General features: G+C 47.6%; 1 protein-coding gene across 1 annotated transcript in view; it reads left to right on the forward strand.

Annotated features, from left to right (window-relative positions):
* The first annotated feature begins 2,646 nt into the window (after positions 1 to 2,646).
* MSN (moesin) overlaps positions 2,647 to 11,778 on the forward strand; it is a 185,551-nt gene continuing 176,419 nt past the window's right edge. The window contains exon 1 of the mRNA XM_011966282.1: positions 2,647 to 2,875. Within this exon, the coding sequence (XP_011821672.1) occupies positions 2,861 to 2,875 (15 nt within the window). The 5' untranslated portion in view covers positions 2,647 to 2,860. The remainder of the gene's footprint in view (positions 2,876 to 11,778) is intronic.

Here is an 11,778-nt window from a genome sequence, read left to right on the forward strand (position 1 = left end):
ACAAAAAAACAAAAAGAAAATTGTCTGTTCATGTCCTTTGCCCACTTTTTAATGGGGTTGTGGTTTTTTGCTTGTTAATTTAAGTTTCTTACAGATTGTGGATATTGCACCTTTGTTGGACGCATAGTTTGCCAATATTTTCTCCCATTTTGTAGATTGTATTTACTTTTTTGACTGTTTATTTTTCTTTACAGAAACTCTTTAATTTAACTAGGTTTCATTTGCCTGTTTTTATTTTTTAATTTTCTATTTTTGTTTTATTATTATTATTATTTTGTTTATTTTTGGAGATGGAGTCTTGCTCTGTTGAGCAACCTCTGCCTCCCAGGTTCAAGCAATTCTCCTACCTCAGCCTCCTGAGTAGCTGGGACTACAGGCGCATGCCACCACACCTGGCTAATTTTTTTGTATTTTTAGTAGAGATGGGGTTTCACTGTGTTGCCCAGGCTGGTTTCGAATTCCTCAGCTCAGGCAATCTGCCAGCCTCAGCCTCCCAATGTGCTAGGATTACAGGCGTGAGCTACCGCTTCCGGCCTTATTTTATTTTTTGTGACAGACAGAGTTTCGTTCTGTCACAGAGGCAGGAGTGCAGTGGCACAATCTCGGCTCACTACAACCTCTGCCTCCCAAGTTCAATCGATTCTCTTGCCTCAGCCTCCCTAGTAGCTGGGATTACAGGCACCCGCCACCATGCCCGGCTAATTTTTCTATTTTTAGTAGAGACTGGATTTTGTCATATTGGCCAGGCTGGTCTCGAACTCCTGAGCTCAAGTGATCCACCCGCCTTGGCCTCCCATAGTGCTGGGATTACAGGCAATTATAATTTTTATTTTTGCAATTGCTTTTGGCATCTTGGTAGAAGCTTTAAACACCTGACCTATGAGGTACAAGAAGAGGTCCTGCTTCAAGGATGGAAGAGTCATTCCAGGAAACTTGGCAAACTGCCTCTGCTGTGGCTGCATTTGCAAGACTAGTCACCAGTTTGTCTCCAGTTAGCCCTCACCAGCCAGCGGCAAATAGGAAAAGGCTGAGGCATTATGGGAGCTGGCATCAGTCTAATTAGGATAATAAAGCAGGTGGGATTTAGGTTAGACTTAAGGAAAGCAGAAGACTGTATTCTGAAAAGTGAGAGATCTGGTAACCATATAAGGTTATAATTTGTATTTGTTCAATAGCCGATGAGTGCCTACTCAATGCCAGGAGCATGGCTGGAGGGAGGAGTATGAAAAGTACTCTAGGAAAAAAAACCAAAGCAGGTTATGAGAATGCAGAGGACAGCACCCTGTCTTGGAGGAAAGGCATCAAGGAAGGCTCCCACAAAGTGGTGAGACATTAGAGGTGGATATGGAAGAAGTAGTTGATATACAGCTGGAGGGGATAGAGCAGTGTCCCGAAGAAAAGCACCATGCATGAAAGAGACTGGCAGGTTTAGGGAAGCAAGAAGCAAATGCACTGGAGTGGTTGCAGGTAAGCACAGGGGAGGGGAAGGGAAAGGGGGCGGGCAGAGAGAGGGAGCTGCTGCTTCTACCCTCCCAGTCTGAAAATCTCCAAGTGCCCAAGTTCTTATTTGCCATTTTTTGTTGAGTTAAGAATCCAGTTCTGTAGAGCTGAACTCAGGGGTCCCTGTGCACCTTTGTGTTTGTCACCACTCCCCTCCGCTTCCATTCTAGCCATGAAGTCCACTGAGGAAACTACCCCCTGCACCAGCCATACAGCAAGTCAGTAATGAAGAGGGAAGAGGAGCCAGGAGCCTGCTAGCATGTCTTGAAACTCTCAATTCAGCTCAGCCCTGGCTCTGAGGGAGGAATGGGCTGAAAAGGAAGAGTTAAGGAGGGTGTTGGATTGTGGTAGGAATTTTTATTCCTCATAGAAATTTCTGGTCTGGTGAAGGGAGAGAGGCATGGAGGCTGGGCCAAGGGGTGGGGGCTACCTTGGAATTTAGATTCATCTGGGTGCTCCATTGGCAAACTCTCATTAGCAAAATAGGAGACTGGCTCAATCCTCCAGGAGGGGTCCTGGAGGCAGGAGTCGGGGAAGGGTGGGAGGAGGGGCTATGGCTTGTCTCAAAGGGTCTGGGGTATCTGCCAGTTCTGGCACAGGCCACAGGCAAGCAGGATTCTCTCTTGTTCCCCTGCCCCTCCCCTTCTCCAATCTCTATCCCCTGCCTTGGCATGAGGGCCTCTAGAGAAAAGAACATAAAAATGAGTGGGCAGAAACAGCTGGATACAGTCAGGAACACAACTGGCCTCCCGGGCTGTCTCCTGGTCCTTGTTTTGCTCCTCCCCCCACGCCCCTTCCTCCTCTGCAGACTTCTGATAGGAGGACTGCAGCAGAGCTGGGGGAAGGGTGGGGAATTAGAGTGGGGCTGGGTGATGGGGTAGAAAGTTGTTCCAAATATTAACTGGTCTCGTGAGATGTCTTCTTGGCTGGAGCCTGACCATCTAACTTACTGTTTTTCCTCCAGCTGCTGCCTCCTCCTTTCCCTCTGCCGCAGGCTGGAACGAAGGGCGGCGGGTGGCGGGGGGAGGAGAAGGAGGAGCAGCAAAGTCGGCCAGGTTCCTGCTGGCTGGGGGCCAGGACTGCCTCCCTAAACAAGCAAGCAGGGGCACATACAGCCCTGGGTTGAGTTGTTGCCCTTAATCATCTGGCCACAGCAGGAACAAGAGGCTCCCGGAAAACCCTGGCTCTTGGCTATCTCTTCCATGAGCACACCCTGGCCCTGGGGCCTGAGATCTCTCCATGCAGAGGCAGCCATGAACTGCGGGGGCAGCAGCAAGGCTGGCCACACCACCCACCCCGCCACCTCCGGCCCCGCCGCTCAACCAGCCATCAGTCCCTTAACTGCCAGTGTTCGTGGACCATGCAAAACAACCAAGTGAGTGAGCAGGGGCTGGCTGGGGGTTGGGAGAGATTCCTGGACTAGGAATACCAGCCTGTGCCCTCTTTTTTTGCCCTCAGGGACAAACATGAGAGGCTTAGGCAAACTCTTCTCAGGGGGTAGGGGACACTTAAATGTTGATCAGTGTAGGTGTTTTGACCCCCACCCCCCAACCATTTGCTTTTCTGTGTTCCTCTTGCCCTCTCTCCCTCTCTCTCTCCTTCTCCAACTCCCCACTCTGTTCTTATTCCTTTCTATTCCCAGGCAAGGAACTCATTAAGCCCAAAGCAATTTTAGGGTGCCCAGTAGAGAGACTCACAGAGGCTGCTAGTGCCGATGCTGCTGGTGCTGCTGCTGAGGAGTGCCCAGGACCGGGCGCCAGGGGGGTTGGAGTCAATAACCATCACTGTCCGATCTGCTGACCCTCAAGCCAGTTTCTCCAGTCAGGCACCTCCTACTCCCTGTGGAGGCCTGGGGATCTCTAAGGCCCTCCAGCTTCCCTGTCACTCCCATTTTCACTCCACTCTCTATCACCTGCACTTAGCCTCACTTGGTGGCTTTTCCATTTACTCCTTTCCCCATCCCACCCCACCCCAGTCCCAAGTTTTCAAAGTGATGACAGAAGATTAAGAGACACCCCATTCCTATCTTGGCCATTTAGTCTGCAGTTGCTGTAACTTCCCCTGCTGTATACCATGGCACAACTATTCTCTCAGAGCCACCAGGTGCCTCCCAAGAGCCCCTGAAAGACATCTGTTTCCAGGCTAGGCTGGTTTTTCTCCTGGAACTGCTGGGCCCAGGAGAGACTGGCCAGTCACTGTGACCACACTTGAGAGCTTGCTGCCCTCCTGATTCCTGAAGACCCAGGAGGAAAAGGCACTCCAGCTCCCTGCCTGGGATAACCTCCCTATGGTGCCTGGGCTGTCATATCACTTCTGTGGCTCTCAGCCCCCTTTCTGCCCTGGCCAAACATGGGAAGGGAGAGGAAGGCAGGAGGGCCATGTCCTAACCCCTGTCATCCCTCCTTTTGCCAGCAGATCCCAGCCAGCCTAGAAGCAGGCTCACAGTTTTCCATGGAGGACTTGGATAGTAAACTGATCCTGGATGTTGGCGGCATATGCCACCTGATCTACATCAACACCATGAGGGCCTTTCCAGGTACCTGCCTCTACAAGCCAACTGAGCCATCCCCGCCTGGCACCCCAGGTGCTCAGGGCCCACTGGTTCAAGAGCTTTTCTTTTCTTTTCTTTTCTTTTCTTTTCTTTTCTTTTCTATTTCTTTCTTTTTTTTTTTTCTTTTTTTCTGAAATGGAGTTTCGTTCTTGTTGCCCAGGCTGGAGTACAATGGCACAATTTCGGCTCACTGCAACCTCTGCCTCCTGGGTTCGAGTGATTTTCCTGCCTCAGCCTCCCAAGTAGCTGGGATTACAGGTGTACACCACTATGCCCGGCTAATTTTTTGTATTTAGTAGAGACGAGGTTTCACCATGTTGGTCAGGCTGGTCTGCAACTTCTGACTACAGGTGTGAGCCACTGTGGCCAGCCAAGAGTTTTTCTTTGACAGCAACCCTGAGCTCTTTGGCTATGTGCTGGGTTACTACCATACTCAGCAGCTGCACTGCCCTGCCAACGTTTGTTGGGATATCCTAGAGGAGGAGTTGGCTTATTGGGGCCTGGCAGAAGCACCCCTGGCACCTTGCTGCCGGCTCATGCTAAGTGGCAAGGAGACCCATACCCAGGACTTTCTGTCCTGGGAGGCCTGTGAGAATGCCTGCATGCATGAACACCTTCTTCTGAACCACATAGAAGGCCAGGGACTGCAAAATACTTAGAAATCCTGGCTCTGGGTGCTTCTTGACCAACCTCAGTCTTCCTTAGGGGCCAGGGTAACTAATTAACAGTGTGTGGCACCATGCTAGACACTCCTACCCCTAAAGGACCCTCCCAAAATGCCACAATGTCTACACACTTGACATAGTGCTTGGGACTCGAATCTATAGACTTCCGGCACAATTTGGGGGCATCCCTCAAAAAGGGAAGCCAAGAAGGGTGGAAGTATAGTTAGAGAGGTGGGGATGCTGGCAAACGGGATTTCTCACAAGCATCTTTTTCTCCAGTGCGTTTCCCTAATCTCCACACTCTTTGCCATGTATGCCCTGGTCATCTTTTTCCAGGAGACAGAGGTCCAGCTGGATTACTTCTCTGTCAACTTTACTACTACGGAACATGGGATGGGGATAGGGGAAAACCAGCAGCAGCAGTAGCAGCAGAACAACGGTTTTGTTTACCGCCATGCCCCACATCTGCTATACCTGGAGCTGCTCTGTCCCCTTTGGTTTGGAACTGAGCTCTTTGCCTGGACCATTTCTTGCCTTGATAAGGTGCGCTTCTTGTATGGCCCTCTCAGTCTAGCTGATATCTTCTGTTTGTTCCCTGCATTGGTGGAATTGGTGGTAGGTGACAAGGCTGTACAGCAACTCTATCTTAGCCGAATCCTTGGGGCCATTCGTTCTCTCTATGTTCTCAAGCTGGTTCGTCTCCTGGGCTTCTTTGAAAAATCCTTGGCCATGAGAGTCCTTATTCATACCCTCCATTCTTCCTGGAAAGAGGTGGTGCCTTTCTCCTGATTTAGGTTGCTGAAATCTTATTCTTTGGCTTGTTCTTCCTCTATGGGGAGCTCTTAGGCATGTCCATCTCAGGTCAAAGTGAGCCCCACTTGGGAGACATCTTTACATGTCTCTGGTGGACTGTCATAACTCTCACTACTGTCGGCTATGGAGATGTCTATCCCCTCTCTGCTTCGGGTCAACCCACTGCTGCTCTCACAGCCACTGCAGGCATGTACACTGGTATCTTGCTGGTTCCTGTGCTCCTGATCCGCTTCCAGTGCTATTATGCTGTAGCCCTGGCTCGCCAGAAACTAAGGCCCAGTGGGACCCTGCAAATAGGCCCATTGATCAAGAGGGATGGACCCCACCTTCCCTTCTTTCCTTTTGCCAGTTTCTGGTTACAGAAAAGAAAGAGCCCCAGATCATGGCAATTCCTGCTAGTCAGGATCAGCTAACCATTACCTGCAGGTCATACTTTTCCCTGTTATCAAGGGGACACCCTGAAGGAAGGGACCTGGGGCAAGGCTAGCTAGGCTTCAGCTTTCCCTTGCCCTACCCTAGGCCTTTTTCTTAACCCTGGAGTGACCAGAAAGGATAGAAAGTAGTTCTTCCGGGATTAGTGCTATATCTTCCTCTCAACCAGTTCTCCTCTTCCATTCCCTCATCCCTGCCCCTGCCATCTAGACTACGGTCCAGATGAGAGACTTCTGAGTGATGGTAGCCATAGGATATCAACATCGGTTTCCTATGAGTATTAATGGTGATTGCCTGTGGGTATTGATAGTAATTATCTGTGAGTACCTGACAACAACTGGTTATGGGTATTGATGGTAATTGGTACCTTCAGTGCCCAAGCATAGCCAGATTTTAGCATTGCTCCCCCTACTGCTCCTGGGACAAATGCTCCTTAGAGCTATAAGGGGGCCTTTGAAGGTCCCCAGAGACTCCAAGCAGATGCAGGTCAGTCAGGTCTGAACCAAAGCACTCTAACTCCATGATATCCTCTTCATCCTTTTTTTTTTTTTTTTTTTTTTTTTTTTCTTGTCTTTTCTTTCTTTCTTTCTTTTTTTTTTTTTTTTTTTTTTTGACGGAGTCTCTCTCTGTTTCCAGGCTGGAGTTCAGTGACGCCATCTTGGCTCACTGCAACCTCCACCTCCTAGGTTCAAGCGATTCTCTTCCCTCAGCCTCCCGAGTAGCTGGGACTACAGGCACGTGCCACTACACCCAGCTAATTTTTGTATTTTTAGTAGAGACATGATTTCACCACCCTGGCCAGGCTGGTCTCAAACTCCTGACCTCGTGATCTGCCCACCTCAGCCTCCCAAAGTGCTGGGATTACAAGTGTGAGCTACTGCGCCTGGTCTCTCTTCATCCCATTTTATCCTTGCCCACTCGTCCTCATCTCTGTGACTTTTTCATAATATTTTAGATACAGTATTAGCCATCATTAATCACAATGTATTAGCCAATATTAATCACAATACTTCAGCCATGATAACAGTATGTAATCACCTATAGATATGAAATGTTATCATTGCACATCACATGGACAGGAACGAAGAAACTGGGATTTTTGGCAACAATTGGCAAGCAATTTCCTCTTCCAGATTACAAAAACAATTTTGAGGCCGGGTGCAGTGGCTCACACCTGTAATCCCAGCAATTTTGGGAGGCTGAGGTGGGCGGATCACGTGAGCTCAGGAGTTCAAGACCAGCCTGGCCAATATGGTAAAACCTCGTCTCTACTAAAAATACAAAAATTAGCCAGGCATGGTGGTGCACGCCTGTAATCCCAGCTACTCAGGAGACGGAGGCAGGAGAATCGCTTGAACCCAGGAGAAGGAGGTTGCAATGAGCCTAGATCACATTACTGCACTCTAGCCTGGGAGACAGAGAGGGACTCCATCTCAAAACAAGACCAATTTTGATTTTGCTTATTTATTAATTCTTTATTATTTTTTCCAAACACTTTTTAGTACCTACAATGGGTCTACCCCAATCCTCGCTGCTACCTTCCCACCTCTTCTACTTTTTTTTTTTTTTTTAACTACCTGCATGTTTTTTCCTCCCTCCTTTTCCTGTGGTGCTTCCCACCATACACATCTTTTGGAAATGGCTTCCAGGAGGAAGACAAGGGACCCTCTCAGGTCTGACTTCAAATCAAGCCACTGGGTTGTCTGAGGAAGTATCCCAAGCAACTAGTCTGGACTGGGAGGTTGAATTGAGCTCTTGCTGCTGCTGAAGCTGTGAGAATAATTCTGTTTACAAAACTTTTAAATAAAATATCCTTCAAAATATCCTTCAAAGTCTCCGTCCCAGGGTCTGTTTGTGGTTTTTCTGGGAGAGGCTTGTGGGAATCAGCAGTGGTGGGGTGGTGCAATAAACTAATGACAAGACCGTATAGACAAATTATTTTATTTTATTTTATTTTATTTTATTTTATTTTATTTTATTATTTTTTTGAGAGGGAGTCTTGCTCTGTCACCCAGGCTGGAGTGCAGTGATCTCGGGTCACTGCAACCTCTGCCTCCCAGGTTCAAGCGATTCTCCTGCCTCAGCTTTCTGAGTAGCTGGGATTACAGGCGCATGCCACCACGCCCGGCTAATTTTTGTATTTTTAGTAGAAATGGAGTTTCGCCATGTTGGCCAGTCTGATCTCGAACTCCTGACCTCAGGTGGTCTGCCCATCTTGGCCTCCCAAAGTGCTGGAATTACAGACATGAGCCACTGCGCCCAGCAGGCAAATTATTTGATAGGGTAAAAAGCAGTTTGTTATCTTCATTGAGTCTGTTCCTCACAGTAAACTATTATGACTCACAGACACCTTGATTGGGAGAGAAAAACTTTTTGTTCGTGTTGGGACCAGGTTGAGGAAGGGAAGGAGACAGGTCTAGGAATTGCTGGTGGAAACTGCGGGTACTTATCAGAGGTGGGAGGCTGTAGGCAGAGAGGTTTCCATTTAAGGAACACTGAGAGAGGATCAGAATTATGGCAAAACATCAAAGACAGTCTCGATCTTCTCATTGCCTAGAAGTGAAAGATGTTGGAGCAATTTGCTGCTTTCAGAGACCATTCTAGTCCACCACCCTTAATTTAGAGTTGGGAAAAAATTAAGTTTAGAGAAGTGGGCGTATTTTCCCAAGGGCACAAAGGGAAGAGTGGCAGAACTGGGAGTTCTGTCACCTCAGAGCAATACTGTATCAATCTTTATCAACTCATTAGCATCAGAGGTGGGTTGTTAGAATTTCCAAACAAAAGTAGAGAAGACTGCACCCTTTTCTAGACAGCAGCAATGGTGGTAGTGGCATGAGGGGATGGTGGTGGGATGAAGTGGTGGGGGTGGGACTAGGATATAATGGAAAGCCTTGGAAGCTTGAATGAGTAGGCTTGGATGTTAGGGTTGAAAGGACCTTTGGGAATTGGTGGCCCCTACTCGGGTAGGGGCAGAGAAGCATAGAACACCATAGAACATTATAAAAAGAACCAGATAGAATGTCAGGGCTGGGAGAAACCCGGAAGCTCATCAAGTCCAGCTTGCTCCTGTTTCAGGTGGGGAAACTGAGGCCCAGAGAGATGCTGAAACTTGACCTGGTTTCTACAGTGAATTAGGAGAGAAGTAGGGCTGCAACCATCCCTGTCACATAAGAAGAAACATTGACTGCCTTTGTTGTTTCCCTTGCATCTGAGTTAGGTGGTCAGACTTTTTAACCAAGAAAGAGAGATGGAGGAGGGGAGCCCAGTGTTGCATGGCCTGCCTAGTACTGCTTATATAATAAAACATTATAGAATGACAGTAATGAAAGCCTTAGTATGCACCTGTTTCTGTAACATAACCCTATATCTGAACCCATCCTACACCTCCAGCATGTAATGCCCTGCAATACTGTGTCCAAGAAGCCCCTCAAATTTAGTGATACCTCAACACTGAGCCCACAAATCCTCTAGACAGTAGGGCCTTCCCTGAATACCAAGCACTCCCTGGTCTTTCTCATGATTTAGTCCTTCTCATGATTTAGTCTTTCTCATGATTAGGTTCTCACTCTGACACTAAGGTCACTCCTTTTTTCTGCCCAGGTATAAATTTTCTCTTCTCTGAGGAGAGAAGGGAGTAGATGGGGATGCTGAAAAGCACTTTCATTTGAGCAGTTCTTGCCATATCTTTGCCCCATATGTGAAAACTTCTCAGCCAAGGAACTAACTTGTTCCCATACCCACTCTCATAGCACAGTCACACTCCACCCCCATTCATCCACACCCCCGACATTCACTTTGCCCATGGCAGAGACCCTACTGGCCATGCTCTCTGCACAGCCCTGGAAAGCCTCTTGTTTCTAGTCACTAGGAGAGAAGGTTCAGTCTCCCAGCACACACTTCTTATCTGGATGTCTCTCATTGTGAGGGACTGGGAGGTCTGTAGGTCAACCGCAGCCTGATTCTGGCCCTATCTAGTGAAGTACTCAGTGATCTCTTGCGCTCCCCTCTGGCCTCAGCTCTTTAGCAGTTGCTACAGCAAGTGGTCTAATTGGGCCTGCACTTCCAGGTCAGACCCATAGAGGGCAACCACTTGCCAGTTTATGAGAAATTACTCTGGGTGTGGCCTCTCCCTTTCTTCACTTCCTTTTCAGTACTTGTAAAATTCTAGAACCATGGGCTGTCAGAATCAAAGGGTGTGTTTAGATAACTTGTATTTGAATATCCTCACGATAAAAGTAGAGAAGCAAGCCCAGAGAAGAGATGAGACCAGTCTAAACTCAGGCAGTGATTCACTCTGGCAGTTAGGGCTAGAATCCACGTTTCCTGAATGCCGGTTCAGAACTTTTGAAACACACTGCCAAGCATCTAACCCAAATGCCTCATTTTATAGTTGTGAAAACTGAGGCCCCGGAAAGAAGTTGACTAAGGTTGTACAGTCGTTGTGATGGAGCTAGGACTCAAACCCAGGTCTTCTGAATCCCAGTCCAGATTCAGAAACATAATGTTAGGCATCTAGTTCATCCTGTTAGTTTTTTTTTTTTCTTTACAGATGAAAAGAGTTCAGGGAGGGAGTGTAATTTACCTGAAGCCACAGAGTAAATTAGTGAAAATAAGAACTGGAGCCCAAGGCTGGCTGTAGAACTGGGACTGAATGGAAATTGGAGACTCTCACTTCACTTCTAGTCTCCGAGAAACCTCAATAACTTAGGGATCCCAGTGTCTCAGAATTAAATAACAGGTAGGGATGCAGTCCTTGCTTAAGCTGACTATGAATCCCCAGAAGGCTGGAATCTGGGGTATAGTTTGTATGTGTGTGTGTTGGGAGTGAGGGGGTCTGCTCTGGTCCCCTCCAAAAAACTCTTAAGAAAAGGCTCACCTCATTTCTTCTCTTTCAAGGCCTCTGGCTTTGAGAGTGAGAAGATGACTCACTCATTGCCCACAGTTGCCGCTGAGAACATAATTGCTAGCTGGGACATCACCATAGCATCCGGCCATCACAATTGCAAAGTAGTGTCTTGTTTTTGTCAAAGCTCTTTCCTATTTTTTCTTTTTTTTTCATTTCAGCTTCCTCAAGCTCCAGGGAGCCAGATGAGGCAGATACCATTACCTCTTCTTTTATAAAGAAGAAACTCATTTATGGAGGAGTGGGAGCTGAACCAGTGTTGGACAGACTGAGACTAAATCCCCAGTCCTTTGATTTCCAGCTTTTTGGAGTCTCTGCATAAATACCCAGAGTCCCAGAGGAGGCATCAATGTCCCTCAAATGCCTGATGACAACTCCCTCCCTCATTTATTAATCACTGAGCTGGGGCCAGATACTGTATGGGGCTTTCATTGGAAACAAAGTTGACAGAGACCCTGCCTTTAAGTGTTCGCAATCTGGATATTGATTAGGTCACCACTCTGCCCATTTCAATCCTCAGCTTTCTCTTCTTCTACTAGAAAAATAACCCCAACAGTGCTTTATTTTATTTCATTTATTTCTTATTTATTTATTTGAGACAGAGTCTCACTCTGTTGCCCAGGCTGCAGTGCAGAACTTGATCACAGCTCAATGAAGCCTCAACCTCCTGGGCTCAAGTGATCCTCTCACTTCAGCCTCTTCTGAGTAACTAGGACCACCATGCTTGCCTTTTTTTTTTTTTTTTTTTTTTTTTAGTAGAGATGGGGTTTCACCATGTTGGCCAGGCTGGTCTCAAACTCCTGACCTCAAGTAATCCAGCCACCTTGGCCTCCCAAAACACTGGGATTACAGATGTGAGCCACCTGCCCAGCCTTGTTTTATTATTTTTGAGACAGGGTCTGGCCCTATAGCTC

Source organism: Mandrillus leucophaeus, unplaced genomic scaffold (assembly GCF_000951045.1).
Source record: "Mandrillus leucophaeus isolate KB7577 unplaced genomic scaffold, Mleu.le_1.0 Scaffold753, whole genome shotgun sequence".
Taxonomy (NCBI): domain Eukaryota; kingdom Metazoa; phylum Chordata; class Mammalia; order Primates; family Cercopithecidae; genus Mandrillus; species Mandrillus leucophaeus.